At 37.9% G+C, this 21,902-nt stretch overlaps 1 protein-coding gene across 2 annotated transcripts in view; it reads right to left on the bottom strand.

Annotated features, from left to right (window-relative positions):
- The window catches only part of SETD3 (SET domain containing 3, actin histidine methyltransferase), a 65,280-nt gene that overhangs the window by 20,433 nt on the left and 22,945 nt on the right, over positions 1–21,902 (bottom strand). For both annotated transcript variants that reach the window (XR_007900155.1, XM_051769574.1), the window contains exons 2-6: positions 18,296–18,405; positions 16,583–16,675; positions 13,278–13,426; positions 12,160–12,232; positions 11,387–11,643 (exon numbers count right to left, since the gene is read on the bottom strand). Coding sequence is in view for 1 of the 2 variants with exons in the window: in XM_051769574.1 (XP_051625534.1) it covers positions 11,387–11,643; positions 12,160–12,232; positions 13,278–13,426; positions 16,583–16,675; positions 18,296–18,398 (675 nt within the window). In the remaining variant the exon portion in view is untranslated. The remainder of the gene's footprint in view (positions 1–11,386; positions 11,644–12,159; positions 12,233–13,277; positions 13,427–16,582; positions 16,676–18,295; positions 18,406–21,902) is intronic.

Raw genomic sequence — 21,902 nt, 5'->3', positions numbered from 1 at the left:
ATGTCAGCAATTTTTATTTACTTTATGCCAATATACACAAGAAAGCACTGTTCCAGACTATTAGGGGATTCATGCAGCGGAAGTAAAGTGGAATGACTCCTTCTGGTGCAATGGAATTTAACTGCACGGTCCCTTTTTTCGTACCTTCTACCTGCAAAATTGTTCTTAGTTAATGAAACAGCAGTGGCATAACAGACACTCTGACCATTAACTACTAACTCAAGGGTCTGAAGGACTGACAACCCACTTCACATACAAAGTGGACGTTACCATTTGGTTGACAGTGTACACAGAAACAATTCTGAATTGACTGCAACTGAGAGCCCTGCCTACAATCCCGTGGCATCTCCTTTATTAAACAGGCAAGACAGCAGTGGAGTTCTCAACATCCACTTCTTGATCACTCCATTTACAGAATACTTCTTTAACATACATAATACTAGTCTTTCCTAAAACAGAAGACGCTCAAAGTATTTAAATTAGTGACCAAGTTTTCTTGTCCTTTCACAAAACCACTTAGAGCCCCATTAAGGGCTGAAGTGGGAGAAGTCAGGCTGAGACTGGACATGTTTTGCAGCGAGACAGATTCTCCACTCCCTCCCATGCCCATTCACGTAACAGAAAGACACACTAGGTCCATTATCTCCTGTGGTAAATCTCCTTATGAAATATGAGTTTATTGTTCATTTTGAGCCTTAGATTGATAGGTTCAGTCTGCAGTGCTTCATGCACAGGTACCGTAAGACATCTACAGTAAATAGCTTCTTCGCAAGGGTCTATGTCTGCAAACCACAACATATCATTTACTCTTTAGGCTGTCCCTGAGGTGTAAGGTTTACCTTGAGCATTTTTCATTTCAGGAAACATTTTACCTTGTTAATTTCAGGAGCTGGACTTTGATGATCCTTGTGGGTCCTTTCCAACTCAGAATATTCTATGATTCTGTTTAGTGCAATGCACAGGCACTATGTTCATGCACAAATTCATCCCACAACTCTACTATTAATTGAGTGAATCACAAGCCACAAATAAAATGCTCTGATGGAAAGCCTGAAGCGAACTTCTTTGAAAGGACAGGGACAGTATTTTCTATTCATAACCACTTCACAACCGAAGAGTTTCCTAACAAGCACCAATATTATGCAGTATGGCCAAAGTTTGGTTACCTGTGAATCAACTACTCAAGCCTACAAACAAATCACACCAGGAGCCATTTAGGTGGAAGCTTGGATCATGATCATCCCCGCTGCAAAACTGCTATGGCACATGGGGCATGGTAAGTCCTGGAACCAGATGTACTGGGACTACAGTGGCACACACTGTAAACTAAAAACTTGTCATTTCCTTTTCAACTCACATTCAAACCGTAGTACAAAACCAAATAAACTTTGGTTTACTTAGCAACATATCAATGTCCTACTGTGTGGAGTATTAGCATTGGGTCTGACTGAAGAGGATAATCCACTTTGTAATTTAGTTAAATTACTAATTTTAACAAAGATAAGTACCCTGTATAATTTTGCAGTGCTTAAAGAATACATCCTTTGAGTATTTCACTCTAAGAAACATCAGCTTGTTATCATATTTTAAATTTATGGAACATTTGTAACTGCTGTTATATCAAGAAAAATATTGAATCTGCACAATAAGTACAAACTTTATATGAGAAAGTATACTTGTAAGTGCATGATAATCTCCTGATGTCTGCTGAGGCACTCACTTCCACAACAGACACAGACAACATCTCCGGGGATAAACTCAAATGTCCCGGAAAGTGCAACTCAGTTAAAAAAATAAAAATAAAAGCAACTAACAGAAAATCAAACAAAAAACTGTCCCCACTCTATTGGCTGTAAAAAGAGATGTTTATCTGCATTCTCAAGCAGAAGAATGGTTGAGAACCCCATCTTCAAAAAAAATGCCTTAAAAGCCCATAATACTAACAAGAGAACGTATTATTCCTCCCAAATGTGATTTAAACTGTGCAGAAACAAATTTTGTTTTGCACTGGCATATATGCTTTGAAGTACATCTCTGCTTCTCTGGAGGAAAGCAGGCGTTTAGGCGAGTATAAGAGAATCCAAACCATCCAGAATATAAAATAAATTAAAACCTACTGATTAGGAGTTCTTAACAATGACTGTACAAAGAAAGACAACATCTATATCCAAAATGAAAGATATGTTTTATCCTGTCTGTCCTCCAACTTAGGAGCATTTTGACTGTAAGAAATAGCAGACTTCAAGTAGGACGTGCCTAGGCCAGCACGGTCCAACTGGCGCCCATCGCCTGAATCTGGACCACAGGATGCCTCCATATGGCCTGCCACCTTTTCCTTGGAGGAGATAGGGAACAGCTGTTTGAGGAGCAAACGCTGCCCGAACAGCCAAACACCTCCTCCTGTGTCCGGCTGGCTCAAAGCCCAGAGCTGTCGCCGTGTTCCTGTGGAAGGCAAGGAAGGAACAGGGGAAGGAGGCAGCAGACCTCCCACCCACGTAAGGACTTGAGCTCTTCATTTGTCTGAGAAGGACAGACGCAACCCAGCAAAGCCTGGAGCTGCTTCTGCGATGGAGTGGGGCAGCCACAGGGATGGCCCAGCGAAGCCCCAGGATCTGCTGTTACTGTCATCGTAGCCGGGGGTGGGATATACCAGAAGTGACACGAAAATCAGGAATTTGGCACACGCTTGCAAAGCCTAAACCACCTTACAGTAGATACACTAAGTGGTACAGTACAAGCATACTGTCAATCTTCAGCTTGTTGCCAGCAAAACAGATTAATACAATATTTTGGCCTTCACAGAAGAAAAACACAGAAAAACATAAATATATTCTATTATTAACTGCCTATTGATTTATTATTGATCAAGCAGAACAACTGAGGCACTGAAATTCAGACAAAGCAAATTAAATACCTTTGTAGCTGCTCACGCCATGCAATTTTTAATCTCTCCTTAAGGTGACATGTATAGCAGAGAAGTAAACAAAAGGTAAAGATTTTACAGGGTTTACAACTGTGCCATCTTTCTTCTACCCATTTTTCACAGTGTTGCTGACATCACTTCTGAAAAAAGCTATTTGACTGGCATGCCAATGAGTATAAATCAAGTAGGGGGGAAAACTGAGAATCCTAAAGACCTACCTAGTAGAGAAGCAAAACAATTCTGCTTCCAAACATATTTGCTTTTGACTGCATATTGGTTGAACTCTTTAGAAGCATTAAAATATTCTCGATTGTATCAACTTAAAAATAATAAAGAACTTCCAAACATTTGAATAAAGTGTTTTAAAAGGCAGGATACTTGTCTGCATTCAACTCAATTATCATTTAGCACACGAAAGTTAAATGGTGGTATCTTCAAGCCAAGTACAGAGAGACACCAGACGTTCTACTTCACGCTGACCTGGAAAATCATATGCTTATTGCAAAAGGATAGATTAAAAACAGCACAGAAAAATAACGTAAGAGCAGCATAAGTCATATTGAAAACATCATCACAACTTCAAAAACTGGTGTAAAAATTAAGCTAGAGATGTGAATTCTCAGCTAATACAACCAAAAATGAAGAGTTTTAAAGATGATGCTATAATATTATTTTGAAATCTAGAATTTGATGTGTTGAACATCCTAACTAAAATGATATTCCAGTCTCCAACAGCTAATGACTGGATTTTAGAATTTCATTCACGCTAAATCAATTAGTCAAATTTTATATGAATAATAAATCAAATTTAGTATCTGATCAAAAGGGATTACAGCCTCCAGGAAATTAAGTTCTCTGTCCAATACGGCACATAAACAGATCAAAACATCTTTGGATGGATTACTGTAAAGCTTGTATTCACAATGGGACTACAATAACACTTTCACAAACAGTGTCCAGATGTCAATACACACTAGTCAGAAAACTAGTATGAATGTGTTCCTGTGGAATACTGGATGAAAGAAAACTACAGATAATCTAAAAACTTCAAACCACTTCTACCAAACAGATTCTATATTAAAAAAAAATATTTTAAAAAAGGGTGTGATTCATGGGGCAGCTTCTGCCTTCTTGAGAAAGAGTAGCTTGACAGAAGGCAAAGAAAGCACTGGCAAGTATTTGCTCATTAACTTTTCAAAGAAGCATAAAACCGAGTCAAAGAAAATTAAACTTACTTGCTAAAATGTTACTTAAATAGGTGACTTTGCTTTCTCCATTTGGTTTAATTCTAAAATTCTTACTGATCTTTCTTCTATTAGGGAACCCAGTGCAGGACACAGCATTCTGGGTGTGGCCTCACCAGAGGCGAGTAGAGAAGGATCACCTCACTCAACCTGCTGCCAACACTCCTAATGCAGTCCAGGATGCCTTTAGCCCTTTTTTGCTGCAAGGACATATTGCTGGCTCACCTTCAACTTGTCCCCAAACATACTAATGGGATTATTTCACTCCAAGTTCAGGACTTTGCACTTCTTGCTGAACTTCATCAACTGGCAGCCAATTTCTCCAGCCTGTCAAAGTCCTACTGGACGGCACCTTCCCAAGGACTGAAGTGAGGCTGACAGGTTTGTTGCCTAGGTCCTCCTTCTACCCTGAGGACAGGAGTGGCATTTGCTTTCTTCCAGTCCTCAGGAACTTCTCCCAGTCATCATGATCACTCAAAGATCATCGAGAGTCATAGAGTTTGTGCTGGAAAGGACCTTTAAGCATCACCTCGTCCAATCCCAACCGTGATGAGCAGGGACATCTTTAACCAGATCAGGTTGCTCAGAGCCCCATCCAACCTCACCTTGAATGTTTCTACTAATGGGCATCTACAACCTCTCCGAGCAACCTGTGCCAGTGTTTCACCGTCTCTTCCTTAGATGTAGTCTAAATCAACCCTCTCTTAGTTTAAACTTATTACCCCTTGTATTCTTGCCAACAAGCCCTGCTAAAAAGTTTGTCCCCGTCTTTCTTATAAGCCCCATTTAAGTACTGAAAGGCTGCACTAGGGTCTCCTTGCAACCTTCTCCAGGATGAACAGTGCCAGCTCTCAGCATTTCCTCACAGGAGGGGCGCTCCAGCCCCCTGATCATTTTGTAGCTGTCCTCTGGACCTGCTCCAAAAGCTGCATGTCCTTCCTGTGCTGGGGACCCCAGAGCTGGGTGTACAGTACTCCAGTTGGGGTTTCACCAGAGCAGAAGGGTTGAATCACCTCCCTCAACCTGTTGCCCACTCTGCTTTTGATGCAGTCCAGGGTACAATTGGGTCTTTGAGCTGCAAGTACATGTTGCTTGGTCACATTGAGCTTCTCACCCACCAGCACCCCCAAGTCCATCTCTGCAGGGCTGCTCTCAATCCCTTTAACCCACAGCCATATTGACAGCATGGCTTGCCCCAACACAGGTGCATCACCTTGCATTTTGCCCTGTTGAACTTCATGAGGTTCCCATGAGCCGACTTCTCAAGCTTGTCCAGGACCTCCAGATGGCATCCTGACCCTTGGGCATGTGAGTCACCTCAAAATAACCCTCAGCACTTGTCAGTACATCCCATCAGGGCCCATGGACTGGGTCCTGGTTTGCTTAAATATTCCCTGACCTGATCCTCTTCCACCAAGGGTACGTCATCCTTGTTCCAGCCTTTTTTCCTGGTGAACGGTACCTGGGATTCCTGAAGATTGGTCTTACTAGTAAAGACTGAGGCAAAGGAAGGCATTTGGTACCTCAGCTTTTTCCATGTTCTGTGTCACCAGGTCCCCTGTGCCATCCAGCAACAGGCCTACATCTCCCTTAGTCTTCCTTTTGTCACCTATGTACGTATAGAAGCCCTCTTGGTTGCCTTTGACATCCCTTGCCAGATTCAATCACTGCTGGGCTTTAGCTTTCCTAACCACATCCCTGGATAACTGGACAATGTCTCCATATTGTTTCCAGGTTACCTGTCCCTGCTTTCACCCTCTCCATGCTTCCTTTTAGCGTCTGAGTTTTTGCCAGGAGCTCCATGTTCATCTATACAGGTTTCCTGGTATTTTGGCCTGACTTCTTGCTTTTTGGGATGGAATGCTCTTGACCTTAAGGAGGTGATCTATCCATATTAACTACATTTTCTTTCTTGGGTGCTTCTTCCCTCCAAAGCCTTAACCCACAGAACTCTTCATGCAGATCCATGAAGTGGTCAATACTGCTCTCCTGAAGTCCAGCACTGTGACCTTGCTTTTTGGTCTGCTCCCTCCTCTCAAGATCCTGAAATCTACCACCTCATGGTCACTACAGCCAAGGCTGTCTTCAGCCTTCACATCCCCGACAAATCCTTCCTTGTTTGTAAGTATGAGGTCAATGAATGGAAGTAGCACTTCTCTACTGGCTCCTCTATTGCTTGGACAAGGAAGCTGTCATCAATGCTCTTCACACACCTCCTGGATTGCTTATGCCCTGTTGTGTTGTTCCTTTAACAAATACCAGGGTGGTTGAAGCACCTTGCAAACATGAGGCTATTTTTAGCTGTGTGTAGAAGGTCTCATCCCCTCCTTCCTTCCTCCTGAACAGGCAGCTTATAGCAGATGTCCACTACGATGTCACCCATACTGGTTTGAGTTTGGATGTTTGTTTGTTTTCTTTATGGACAGACAGCTTGCTGGTGCTCTTCAGAAAAAGCTGCAGTCCCTCAGTGGACCAAAGACTACAGGCTGAAAACACTCTCTAAATCAATCCCAGACTGCCATCCTGGACAGACCTGCAAAACTGATCTTTTTTCCAGCACATGAGAGGCAGCTACATGCAGATACCACTTACACACAGAGTGCCACTGAATGCATATACTGGCTGCCATGGTAAAAGCTATGGCTACCTAATGGGCTCTGCTGGTTTCAGACTTATCACTTCAAAGATTTTAAAAGTCAACTAAAATTATCATAAAATTGCCTTTTATTTAAGGCAGGTAATAACAGCCTTTATTAGAGCTGGGGAAAAGATACAATGCTGCTTCAGACCTATTGTGTTCAAACTATAAATAGTTTGGGCCCTTCCACCTTCTCTAAGTGCACTCTTTGTCTTCATGTCTTGTTTTAACTTACAAAAGCCCCTCTGAATCAGGGGCACACAGATACACTGGAAAAATCAAACATGAAGACCACTGTATAGTCTTTCAAAAGAGGTTCAAACTTGATTGTGTTTTCTTTAGGAATATAATTTCACTGTGAATGTCTGTAAACTATATGGCTCCCTCTTGTGCCTATTATACCACATTTCAGTGTACAAAAATTTTAACATTAAGACATAAATATCTGGGCTTTGTTCACCCTTCAGCAGGCATGCAATGCCCATAAATGTTAATGGAAGTCACATACATACCTTCCTTTCTCTTCCCCTGAGAAGAGAAAACCCTGCAGCTTACAGAATTTCTCTTTGGAACAAACTACAAAAACATCTTGCAAACTACAGGTCTGCAGCAATGAAAGCAGTCTTTTGACCATTCCCTGTATTTTGATAGCAACGCAGAGGCCAAATGCACCTTTAAAGTACATCTGTAAGAACTTTTAACTATCTTTTAGTTATCGAATTACATATGTTTAGAGAGGTGTCAGTGTGGTTTATAGAGCCTGGCTAACATGCTCAAGGGTTTATTTTTGTCCGCTTAACATCCCACCTGTTTCTGCTTATCAAACCAGACAACAGTTTAGCTTGCAACAGCTGTGAAATTCATAAATCTGCCCATTCTTCACGTGTACCCAGACTAAGCACTTGGAGAAAGAGTTAGAACTGCAGCAGTCACCCTTATGGAGAAGTTAAGGAAACAAAACAGTACTTCTCAAATAAAGTTTAAAACTGCACACCTATCAGAAGCCAAATTATTTTAATAACAGTCTATCAATCCTATTTGAAAAGAAAATGAAGCATTTGAAAAAATGATTTGTTAACTCTTTTATTCCCCAAGCCATCAGAAATATTTTTTAGACTAAAAATGCTGCAATTAAAATATTTTGCCTGCACAAAATAGTCCCTTTTTGAGTATCTTCAAATATCAACAAAACAACTTTTACTTTAAGATGCTGCTAGTATTACTTTCTGCAGTAGAACAACTATCAATAAAGTAAGTATAGTTTTAAGATTTTTGTATTACAAAAAATGTATTTATACACTTAAAAAAAAATTAGTCTGCATATTGAAAGCAGTATCAAAATCCTGGTCACACAGGACAGCTTTCATTAAAAGATTTACACTAAAGCAGTAGTAGTACTGAATGAAATGATGGTAAACAACCAAATCAAACATTCACTTACATAAAGCTTACAGAGTACACTGCTTTTAATAGATAAGTTGGTTTGCTTTGCTTTTTTCATTTATATGACAAATTTTTCTCTTGCTACTTCTTCCCTTTTCCATATGCTCATGAATTACACTTAGCACCAGTACTTTGTGGGTCAGCTTTGTTCACGAAATGATATGAGTGCATGCAAGCTGATACTAAAATTAATTTTAGCTTTTCTGAATAATAAAAAATGGCACTTTGTTTTTAGGGAAGATAGAGGCTTTTATTTTTTCTCTATTAACTTTTTTTCCCCACCATTTCATAAATTACAATCTCTTATTTTTGATAGCAGAAACAGAGATCAAAAATTTTTAAAACTTACGGAAAAATTTTCACCAAAATCATTAATAATAGGTACCCAGTACGTACACTTGGCACTCCTGAAGCCAGCTGAATTTATATAACTTTCTAATGGGATATTTACTGAATACTAGTAAAGAAACATTCAGCTGAAATGTGGTTACTTGGCAGTGCTGAAGTAAGGCACCAAACAACCAGAACACACTTAAAATTTACCTAATATTTATTACATCTCCTTCTCAAAAGAAAAGTAAATAAAGCAAATGATTCCTACTTGATCTACCTTCATGCTCACATTCAATGTGAAACAACATCTATATTATACAAGAACACAAAACAAGCAATAAAAGCATTTTTCAGGAGAATAAGAAAAAAAAATCTGATCTAGTTTTCTGACCACATCTGACCAGAATCTGCATTTTAACAGTTCATACAAAAGGCAAGAGTATACTAAATACTTTCGTGAGTATACTAATGTAAAGCTCAAAGAGAAGATAGCCATTTATTTGAACATTATTTCCACAAAAGCTTCCCACTGCTGCAGATCAAACCAAACTAAATCAGTCTCAACAATATCAGTCTGAGAAGTCTTCCTCATGAGCTCCCATATCAACTTCTATAGAATTGCAAATTTAAACCAGAAAATATAACAGTGCACAGTATTAAAGGCTTGTTACCATGTATAGCACATCCCCATCACTGGAGTTCTAAAGACATTCTGCCCCTGAAGTCATCTAATGTACATTATTCTCTTTGTTCAAACTGTCCCTTTTCTTAACAGTCAACAGTAGACTTTGATGTGGGATATAAATTATTTTTTAGTGAGATGTTACTTTGACCACATTAGCTTAAATGCTATACAAACAATCCTTCATTAACTTTAGGGGACAATAAGAGAAATAGCATGCATTTGCTATCCTTTTAACAGATTATGTGCCACAGGAAACTTTCAAACAAAAATGTTTTGTCAAACATTTAAGATGCTTTTCACATAATAGATATTTCATGCTTCAACTGATGTCACATTACTGCATTTTATTTACTTTCTTCAGCTGTGTTTGCATCACTTTGATATCAGTCTTTTTATATTCATCAGTCACTGAGAAGAGGTTCTGAAATACTGTAACAAAGCAGTCAAAATCAAGGATTTTATTTCAGATCTCATTTATCTGTAAAACTGTATTTCAGTTTTTTTAATTAATGTTGTGGTCACATAACCTCTCACACACAGGACTAGTCAATGAAAATAATGGAACTAGTCATAGTGATAGTTCAGCTTCCTGATTAAATACTGCAAGAACAAGAATAGCAGTTGGAAGAATTGGATAATGTTCCACAATATTCTGCTAATAACAGAAGACCTTTTTATGGGTAAAAAGATGTTCTAAAGACACAACATTTAGAAGCTCTGTTTGCTCAAGCAGTACACTTTGAGAGACAAAGTGAAAGGTTGGAAGGTGAAGTGTGGACTGGCAGCCTAGGATAGCACATGGCAGGAAAAGAGAGTGGTTGAACTATCGTTTCCTGAATTGTGATACATGGAAGAAAGAATTTTGTTCCCTTCTGACATCAAAGACATGGTTTCTACCCTACTCCTTGTGCATCTGACTTGGCTTTCACCTGTTTTTTTTCAGCTACTTGAGTTTTCAAAAGGTATCCCTCTGCTCCTTACACTCAGCAAACTGACACTATGTTTGACACATATGCAGTTCTTGAAACACCAAACAGCTACATAAAATAGTTTAACCTTTGTTGAATTAAAACAGTTAATAGAAAAGCTTTGGAGCTCTGGTAACACTGAAGGAGAATAGAATTGCCTATGTCTTCTCGCCTCTCCTAAGGCCAAAGAAAATATCTCTAGATTAAACTGCTGGGAAAATTCAGCACATAGAATCATATGCTTTTTATACAGATCGTGCTACAAAAACCTTTGGATGTTTGGACATTGAGCACTCCCTTGAGAACAACATTTTACCATTCACTTACAACATCAATTATGTCTAGATATCAGTCATAGTAACACACTTCTATCTTAGAGACTCAATTTAAATCATTACTTCAGAACACAATGAAAAGTTCACTCATCCCAAGCCTCTCCATACTCAAGTTGTTACCAGATGGGTTTATCTTTGTATTTGAAAGCAGTCAAAATAATTATGCTAAACAGAACAGAAAAAAACAGTTAATCCACGGTCACTGGAAATACAACATATGCAATGGTTTTATTCTGTCAATTAACAATTACAATTTTACTTTGTTAAGGGCAAACTATATTTTTTTTACAAGAATCACAGAAGCATAGGTTGTAGATCTCTGCAGGTCACGTAGCAAAACTTCCCATAGGCAAACTTCTGGAAACCAGCTAACAGTAGCAAGATGAAAGCAATGACTGGATCATCCCTTATCTCCTTTTCCCCAGAACAAACAAATCCAGCTCCCTCAGTCTCCCATATGGATAAAGGGTTGAAGCAAGTAACATCTTAACAGTCCTCCTCTGATCTCATTCCAGTTTGCCAACATCTCTTTTGTGCTGGTGGGCCCGAAATTGTACTTATTCTAGGTGAAGCCTCACCCAGTTTCAAACAAAGAGCTGTAATCACTTCTCTCAACCAACTAAATACATTCTTATATACTCATTAACCTACTGAACTGCAAAATTTTAACAGCAGTTCAAAAAAACAGCGGAAAATTGCTTTAATGATTCAGACTTTTAAGAGTAACACTCTTGTGCTATTATTTAGTATCACTGTTTTCACACCTTCCTCAAGGATCATGAGAACATCATGTATGTATTACATTTAAGATGCTTACCTGAATAACTTTGTAGAAATAGGCATACTGCCGAGCTGTATTTTTATATTGGCTAAAAACATCATGTATGGCCTGAGTTGATTGAAGATACTGTACTTCATCCTCTTCAAAGTAGAGAGGAGTATCATATTCACTGGGGAGTGTCTGAATGTAGGGCAGCCAGAAAGAGTTGGGGTTGGCTCTCTCACAAAGGAGATGGAATGCCAACGTTATATTGCCCATGGCTTGAAGAATTCGATCTTGAGAATACAGAGATCCTGAATTAACCAAAAAAGGTGAGGTACTAAATTAACTGTCCATGGAAAATATAACCTTAGATTTACCTTAAATTAACATGATGAAATAACATGTAAGAATTTAACAGAAAAAAAAAAGCTTTTCAGGTTTCTAAAATTTTTAGCTGCCTACATTGTATTGTGCTGCCAGTTTTTTAATACAGCAAATGCCTTGTGCACACACATGATGGAAGACATAAAGAAACCAGAACAATACTCTCAGTACCTCAGAACATTTTATCTCCAAGAGTTATACAAGCTACATTGTATGTGTTCAAAATAACACACACTTCTGGAAGATATTTAGTGCACTCAGCCAAAAACAAACTGGGAAATTTAAATTCCACTGACACTTCAAGCTTCTAGGTATTCCAAACCTGATGGTTGGCATGACAAGCAAGTCCTGTAATAAACAAGATCAGCTAAAAAAAGAAAGTCTCCTGTTGAATGATCCTATAGATATTAATTTCATGCTTAAGAACTTCCTGAAGCTCTTACCTAAGACTGAATTTTTAGCTGACTCAACCGTCATCAACAGTTTTCTAGGAACCCACAGAAACAACTCTTCAGCCTACAGAAAGGAAAAATACAGAGGGTCAGTTAGCATTTATATGACATGCCAAGTCTCTCAAATGTACATTGACTTTAAATTACAAGTTGTATTCTCTTTTTTTTTTAATAAAAAATATTCTGAATCAAAAATCTTCTTCTCTTCCACCTCGAATTAAACAAACAAGGTATGTTTCATATTGTGCTAACCAAATGTTCTAATCTGCATTACACAAACCTTTGAAGACAGTCAGGTAAGATTACAAAATAAAGTGCTTCAGTTTGGAACTGCTAACATGTAGGTTGCCCACATTACTTTAAAGTTATCAGACACATTATATTGCTAATAATTACGTGGTCGAATGTTTTTTCACAGTCGAGTTTTTCACATTGGTCGTTCTTATTCTAGAAGAACTGCTCAGGATTTCTAGGAGCTTATTAACTGTGAGCTATTAAAGCCCTAAAATGAATATACTATGCTCATTTTCTAATATTCTTACTATAACAGCTGATTGGTCTTCAAAGCTGTAACATCTGCAAAATGGGAATAGAAAGACAATCTTAAATGCTTACTTTTTAACAGTTAGGTAAGTGTGTGTGTCTATATTCCTTAACTGATAAAAAGACATTCCTTACAATTATCGTAATTTTGGGTTTTTTTCATTTTCACTAGAAAATAGGTATTGCAAATACCTTCTTCTGAGGCAAAAAGACCACTTTCTTTAAAAGAAGGGACATGAAAGAAGAGACTAAATAGTTAGAAAACATGGAAGAAATGGATACATAAACAGGGTAGAGTACTCTGGTGATTAGGTAAGGAGTATAAACAATACAGAGGAAGAAAAAAAGGAAGACTAATTGAAAATTCACAATACTATCAGCAGTCATAAAAAATAATACTCAATTTTATAAATAATTTAGTTTCTCAAGAAAGCAGAGTTGAGAACAGCAGAACAGCAGTTCACAAGCAGCAAAAACGGGGAGGGGAAGGTGGTGAACATTTCAGAGCTCTGCAGACATATTCCAAACACGATTTTCTAATCTAAGTCAAATGTTCACATGCTCACCTTTATCTCTCTTGTTGCTTTCAAACCAAATCCCTCCTCTTCAAAGTTAGCTATTTCAAAACCCTCTGTGGATGCTCCATTTTCAGTTGCCCACTTTATCAATTCAGGGAAGTAGTCATCTCTTTTTCCATCAAAGACAATAGACAAACCTATATACACAATTTATTAAAAAACAAATGCAGAAATAAGAGGATCTAGAAAGATAAAGAACTTCAATATAAAAGCCCATGGAAAAAGTTATCTGCTATCCCACAGCAGTGCTACTTTGAAGTAGCTGAGTCAGAACTGGTCTTTGTTAAGTGTTACTCAATACTATACAAATGTCATACCCAATTTTCATCAACTTCAATATTGTGCCAAGCTGGTTTACCATTCATCTTAAAAACACAACCACCTAAACTGAGCTGTGATGAAATATGAAGCTCTCCTCCCCCTTTCCCTTTTAAATAAGAAGAGCGAAAATATTTCCAAGCTTAATATTGATGATAAATGCAATCACCACCACGTGTTGATACAGACACAAGGAGGAATTTGAGAGGCAAGATGCAATTTCATTAATTCAGCACTGTGAATGGTGATAAGCAGATCTCAAGGCAGTTAGCCTTTTCCTGTAGCATATGGATCTACTAAAATATCTAGAGACTGATCATCCTCCTGACATCACAGAGCTTGCTTGTGCAAATTTTTACACTTTGCTTCTCCAACAGGCATGTCATCCACCAGCGAAATTACAAGCTTCATTCATTTCCTCAGCTTTCCCCTTTACTGTCATCTGATTTGAATCTCTCCATAACAGTTCCTGGCTATACTCAGCCAGCTCCTTTTGTACCTCTGTGTGTTCTCTTCAACCCAAAAATCTAGTGGCAGATCACTTTAGAAGTGTCCAAAGGCCCCTTAATGCTCCAGCTATTTTATGAGTGACAAAATGTCATCGACAAGATGCTTACATCTGAAGACATTTTGGTTAAACAGAGGTGATAAAATATGGTTTTAGATTAAAAGGATTTTAAGAAAGGAGCATTAGTGTATTTAAAATATCCCCTGCCTCCAAATTTTGCATTTCAAGCCCCGGAACCAATTAAATCTGCAGTTAACTTAGAAGTGCAAGTATCATCTAAAACTATAGTCTTTGATGATGCAGTATAAAAATTCAACATTGATAAAGTTTTTTTGGAATGTAATGACCTCACAAATCTAGAAGACTAGTTGCATAGTTTCTACAGAACTTGGCACGTGTTTATACTGTCCAAGACTTTCCTTTTGATTTCCAACTTTTACTACTGTATAAGGTTACTGGAAGCTTTTAACACCCAGTTTGTATTTGGGGCCATTCTGTAAGTATCTTTGAAATTCTGCCTCTGTTCCTCATATACAATGTGGTCCAAATTAAAGAGAGGATCAGGTCCTTTAAATTTAAGCACTATTGAAGAACAAGTTGTTTCTATATTGAACAAAATATAGCTATCCTATATAGAAGAAAATCTATATTGAAAAATTATTTAATATTTTCCTAATGAGTCAAAGAAAATTTTAAAAATTAAAAATACTCAGTTTTCAAATTGTTTTCTACACTGAACATGATTTTAGTTCATGTTCTGCAACCCAATATTCTAGTCAAGAAAAGCACAAAGTATGACACTTTTGGCAAAATACACTAATTTGTACCTCTCAGAGTTCCCAATAGGAATTGATACTTCCTCTGATAATTGTCTAAAGCCTTTATTGAATGCCAAAACTGCATAGTATTACTGTGTTCCACTAAAAAATAGTTTTGAAAGACACCATATTTTCACACTCACTACGTACATAAAAATGTTACATTAAAAGAAAATTGTATGTCAACATTGTTGTGCTTAGTAGGTTTTGCATCTTTCAGGGAAAAAAATATGCTCTATTAACATAATACTATTAACTAATTCTACCATCTCTGCCAGCAGCCATTTTCGCAATGGATGGTTTGATCTTTCTGGTGCAGAAGAAAGATACAGTGAGCAGGCCAACCCCAATGCTAACTCTGCTCTTATAAACCCAAACTATGATTTACCATAACCCATGTATTACATCAAAGAAACTTGGACATGTACCATAAGTTTATAGAAGTCAGGGCACAGTAAAAAAAACGGATCAAGTTCATCTCTACACCACTACAGGATGCAGTCACTCAAACAGTACCATTTATTCTTCCATATGCCCTCTGCCAGTAACTGATGTTCAGAGGTTTGTAAGTCCTTTCATGAAGTAAGATTTTTATGCATCAGTCAAATATATTAAAACAGTGTGAAAGGGAAATTTCAAGCCTCTAAAGTACTTGCTTTATCAAGTAATGCCATGAACCATTCGAGCTCCATTCATATGCAACCTGGTTTTTTTTGCTGTTACTGTATAAATACCAGAGATGAAAGAATTGTTTCAGGACTTTTCAGGTATGTCCAACCCAAATCTATTCATCGCAAGGTTAAAAAGACATTTCTCAGCCATGAAAACACATCAGTCATAAAAGAGGTTAACTAAAATTGCAGGAAAAGCCTTTTCTAAAGCATGCCTCCAAATACAGACAAAAATAATATGAAAAAAAGTATCATCAACACCGAGCTGTAGCAGGTCATACTGGAAGAAAACTGTACTAGTCTGAAAAATAAGTATACCTTGAATTTAGGAAAGCTGGCAATAAAATTCCATGTTAGCTGTGGTATAATGAGCATTTCTTTATTTTAATTATGTGCTTGAATTATAGCAGATAGATTTATTAGCTGATGTATTTATTTTGTGCATTTACATATTTTTGTCATCACTTAATGTCACAATGTTGTATTGCTGAAACTGCTTCAACATTCAGTAAAGTGTTGATGTAAGAATAAAATAGTTACAAAATTAAGTTCAGAATGCCCAGATTTATAGAGGCAGAGCAGCAGACTAGGCAATCAGGAATCAAAAAGGCCTATTATTCTCTGAGGACTTTTACTTCTAGTCCTTCAGATTGTCTTCTTATCACAATCTCAAGCTCCTTTTTCTACTTAGAATTCTCACAGGATCACCTGCCTGTGATAACCATTCAGAATTCTGAATATTAAAATGGTTAATGCCAGTGGTCATGCCCACCAGAACATTTCAGAAACACTTGCAAGTGTAAAAAGCAACTGCATGTCAGAGAATAAAGATTTCTTTTTTGACACAAAATAATAGGATTGCATAATATTTATATAACAACGGCAAGACAAAGAACATTCCATTTTGCTGCTAACAGACAATTCTTTAGGCAAATCAATACTCAGAACCATTGTTATCTTACAGTCTTTCATCTTTACCTTTTTGCTTTTTGCGAATTTTCTCAACAAGCGAACGGATCTGTACATATTCTTCCCATTCCTTTCCAGGACCTGGGGGAGGACTGCTGCATTCTGGAAATAAAAATGCCAAATAAAAATGTTTTCTTTAATAAAGTAGATTTTATCATTTTAACATCAGAGTTATGGCTTCACAGCAACTTAACTGAACTGCAGTACTACTTGTCCTTCAAATATGTTTACATGGCAAATAAAATTATCTCCACTGTTAAAAACATCCCATTATATGACAAGTTAGTAATTCAGGTTTTTGAAATTTTCACAGTATAACTTACCTGAAGTTATTTTATTTTTAATATTCTTTACGACATAAGAAAGAGCAAATGTCTAAAAAGCTAGGAAGAAAAAAAGGTAAACAACCAGGCTATTAAGTAGATAGTATCCCAAATAAGACAAACAACGAAAAAAGTCTCTGTTTTCAATAATTCAAGCAAAGCATTCTGTTTACATTAGCCTGCTTGCCATCACTCTTGCTGTAATGAAAGCAGACAACAATAGCACAGAGCTTACCTTAAGTAATTGAGAAATTTGCTGGTACATACATTTGACCTGCCTAGTCAATACTGTTTTCACAGATGCATTGATACTGGAAGGACAAGCAAAGGAACACAAAGCCATGCTTTAGCTTTAGATTACATCCACAGTGTCTCTGCCAATATTCTAAATGCCAAGTGTGTGGATTTCTTGATCTAAGCCATGTAAATCCAAGTGGACAGCTGAAGATTACCTTGCTCAACCGATCTGAAAAATCTTAGCACTGATAAAATATGGAAGCTTGACAAAAAGAACAGCTGATACTTGTCTTTGCTTAGCAAATTAGATCTATGTTTTATTTTTGGTAGCAAAGCAGAGGCCAATGATAGCATAAGCATCAAACTGCTTTGACAACTCCTTGTCTTCTCTTTGTGAGCAATGCTAAGAAAAATTACAATTTTTCTAAAGTAACATTTTGATGTGTCCAGGATATTAAAATCTGGACTTGTGTTTCAAAAAGAAACGTAGCTCAGCACAGTTACTAATGACAGTAGAAAGAGTGTAAGACAGTATTTTAGCATCATCATATGAAATTACTCTCTGCTTTTCATCTTTACTAGAAATACTGGATGAGTTCCAAGTTCCCCAACAAATTAAACAAATCTTTGGTCTATACACAAGAACTAAGCACCAGGAAAAGTTTCCTAACAGCAACAACAACAAAAAATTTATGTAAGTGACAAAAATATCTGTGTAGTTGAACTGAGTTGTACTGCTGCTTCACACAGTTAATTTCTCTAATATCAGTTCAAAGTACTGTTCAAATGATAAATGGAAATAGTGCTATTCTTGAGGTCTACAAGAAAAACATTTTTGATAAAGCTTCAATGTCAAATTATCTAGTTCTTTAAAAATCTAATCTCACCCAGTATTTATACTTGTGTTGAGATGTAAAGCCAAAAGCTGCCACAAATATGGTATGTCCAATACATACACATTTAAATAAGCTAGTAATGGTATATACTAACAGAGACAGTTCAGTATGTATCTCAGAGTATCTGTCTTAATTTAAGCACTCTGAAATAGCAAGCTTGGTCACTTAAAGAAAATGAATATAACTCATTGGTTTCAGCAAGAGAATGTTTTTGAGTGGTTTGCACGCCATCCCTTTTCCCAGAAAAGCATAAAAACAAAACTTACTTTGCAATAACTCACTAATTAGATTCAACATTTCCTTTGGAGATACTGTTGCTGTGGCTCCTGTACCCGACTTCTGAGTTTTTACTCGGCTCTTCTTCCCCATCTTCCAACTAAAAGAGATTAAGAAAGCACAGTGCCACCAATAACTATGAAACAAAATATGATAAATATGAATGGACAAGATCTTCTCTTATTAGTCACTTATAAAAAAAAAAAAAAGATGAGGAGTGGTTTCTTGCACAGGTATATGTGCAAATATTATTTGTATGGCCTGAATGTAAGAGCCACACAGTTCAATCCAAAGCAATATTTCATCTAGTTGCACATTAATTACTTCAGGATAATTAGAAACTAGAAATCTTAGAGAGAAAAAAATTACTCAAATCTTGTGCAAATTTATTAGTTTTGAAAAATATTATGGATTCCAAAGTATTCATCCAATATAAAACCAGGTTATTTTACATCATCAGCTGCACGATAGACATCAGCTAAATTAGTATTTTGACTGCACGACAGCAGTAATTCAAAATGAATCAAAAATAAAGTATCTCATTTCAAAATAAAATCAAAATACCATATGTATGTATATCTTTGCAGCAGCTTCTTGGGGTTCAACACAAATAGTTAAGAAAAACCTGTTTTCAGTTCCCACAGTAAAGGGACATCATCCTAGGCTTGTTTTCCAATATTCAGAGCCCCTTGTTCTCATGGAGGACTTAAATCACACAACACCTCCCTGGAACATCAGCGCAAGTAGGGTGTGAAATATCCAGGGAATTTCTGACATGCACTGGGAGTAGTTTCTGATGCTGGCAGTGAACAGCCTTCTAGGGGAGGGGTTGTGCAGGATCCAGTGCTCATGAACAAGGAAGAACTGCTCATGCATAAGACAGCCAACAGCTGCCTTGGATGCAGTAACTGTGAAATTGTAGTGTAAGTCTTGAGGAAAGAAAGGAAGGAAAGCAGCAAAGACTCTGGACTCACAGTAGATAAAGCTGGGGATTGCTCAGGGAATGAATGGTAAGCAAAATGCCCTGGGAAGCCACAAAGGAGCACATGACAGCCAGTCATCTTCTTGAACTCTCTTCTCTGAGCACAAAAATAAGCCTTCCCAACATGCAAGAAAATCAGCAGGCACAGCAGGAGGCCAGCTGACTGTATACAGGACTTCTCACTGACAGAGCTCAAATGAAACAGAAATACATGTACAGGGGAAGTGGGGACAGGCAGCTGGAGGAGAATACAGATGCACTGTCTGGGCAAGCAGAAACTGAAGCAGGGAGGCCAAAGCTTGTCTGGAACTGATATTGAAGAGGGATGTGAAAAGCAAGAAAAAATATTTCTACCATGAGCAGAAGACAGACTAGGGAAAGTGTAATTCAGCTGCTAAACTGGGAAGCAACCTAGTGATGAAAGGTACAGAAGAAGCTGAGGTACTCAACACCATGGTCTTTACCAGCAAGATCTGCTATCAGGTTTCCCAGGTTTCTGCATCTGGTAGCAAAGTTTGAGGGAGAGTAGCTATCAAATCAGAAGACTATCTAGGTAAGCTGGACCTATGTAGGACCAGATGGCAAACATACAAAGTACTGAGAAAGCTAGTTGATGTCTCTGGAAGGTTGCTGGCTACCATCTTTGGAAAGTCATGGTAACTGCCTATGACAGGGAACAGGTAACTTAAAAACAAACAAACAAAATCCAACCTAAAAGCAAGGTGGAGGCAGGAGAGGATAAAGGATCCAGGGAACTAGATAGTAATGAGTCTCATCTTGTTTGCTGTACAAAATGTAGAGTGAGTCCTAAAAGGAAACTATTTCCAGGCATGATGGACATAAATGTGACTGGAATTAGACAACAAACTTTTAAAAGCAAACCCTGTACAACCAACCTGACTGCCTTAAGCAGAAAATGGTGGCTTTGTGGACCAGGGAGAATTGGTGGTTGCCAGTGCTTTGACTTAAGCAAGGTTTTTAACACTATCTTCCATAGCACCCCGGTTGTCAAACTGAGGAGATGTGAACTGAACAGGTAGGCAAAAAAATTCCTTGGACCATGAAGTTTAAAGAGGTATTGTAAATAATTCTAAATGCCAACTGGTTAGATGCAGTATTCCTCAGTGGCTGATACTGGCCAACATGATCAGATTTGGATGCTAGGACAGAAAGCATCCTCAGCAAATTATGGGGAAAGCAGTCAACATGTTGGAGGGGAGGGCCACAATTCAGAAGAACCTCAGCTGATTGGAGGAAGCAGCAAACAGTAACTTTGTTAAGTTAAACAAAGACAAATGTAAAATATCCTGCATTTGGGAAGGAAAAGATCCCATACAGTTTTATTGCTGCAGACTGGACTGGAAATAGTACTCTAGGAGACAGCAAGTTCAAGCCAGCAGTGCACCCTAAAATCAGTGAAAACTAACTGTAGTTTGAGCTGCATAAGCAAGAGCACAAACAGCAGGTCAAGGGAAGCAATTATTCCCTTCTGCTTGGCATTCGTAAGGCCACGTTTAGAATATTGCAGTTTTGGGCAATGCAGCACAGGAGGTACTGGCAAACTGGAGCAAATGCAGAGGAAAGCCACTAAAATAGTAAAAGGGTTGACACATGACATGAAAGACGTGAGGGAGTTACGTTTGGTCAGCCTGGAGAAGGAAAAGGAGCCCACTACTGCTTTCACCTATGTGACAGGGAGTTATACAACAGGTAGAGGCAGATTATTCTCAGGGAAACACAGTGAAAGCTCAACAAGCAACAGACTTAGTGCTGCAAGGGAAATTCCAAATAGATATAAGGAAAATCCTCACCATGGGGGTAGCTGAGCACTGAACAGGATGGAGATTTAACAGCATCTCCAAGCAACCTTGGAGATTTTTGAAATTTGACTCAGCAAGGCCCTAAGCAACCTGATCTAACTTTGAAGTTAAAGCAGAAAATTAAGCCTCTCAATCTCCAGAGATCCCTTCCCATCTACATTTTACTGCAACTACATTCTACATGCAACTGAAATTTTCACCCATATAAGGGCAGCCTAAGTAGTCTATATTGGTAAATGATATCTTTCTGTACAGCATAGAGGATTCTATGTCCAGTTGCTTTGCAGTGAGAGGAGAGTCAAGACACATTCAGGTAACTCTGGATATCTGAAAAATTTCAACTGTCTGTCTAAGTCATCAAGATCACCTCAGCCAGAGCAGCTTTAAGTTATCACACACTGCACAGTAAAATCCATAAAAATGCTAAAAATTACCGTACAGAAGTAGTACTTTGAATTCCAGGTGTTCTGAGCACTTTGTATATATAAAAGGGATCCTTTTATTCTTGGTCAGTGCAGTTTCCTCTCATCCTCTATCAAAAAGTTTTGTTCTTTAGTAGCTCATATTAATACTGGAACGCATTCACAGAATCAAATGGGTTGGAAAAGACCTCCAAGATCAAGTCCAACCCTTGATCCAAAACTACCATGGTTACAAGACCATGGCACTAAGTGCCACATCCAGTCTCATCTTAAAACCCCCCAGGGATGGTGAATCCACCACTTCCCTGGGCAGCTCATTCCAATGTCTGATTACTCTGTAAAAAATTTCTTCCTAATATCCAACCTAAACCTC

Source organism: Manacus candei, unplaced genomic scaffold (assembly GCF_025592945.1).
Source record: "Manacus candei isolate 608988 ecotype Guabito, Panama unplaced genomic scaffold, ASM2559294v1 h1tg000109l, whole genome shotgun sequence".
Classification (NCBI taxonomy): domain Eukaryota; kingdom Metazoa; phylum Chordata; class Aves; order Passeriformes; family Pipridae; genus Manacus; species Manacus candei.
Note: the sequence above shows the minus strand (reverse complement) of the source record. Positions and strands in the feature narration are given on the sequence as shown.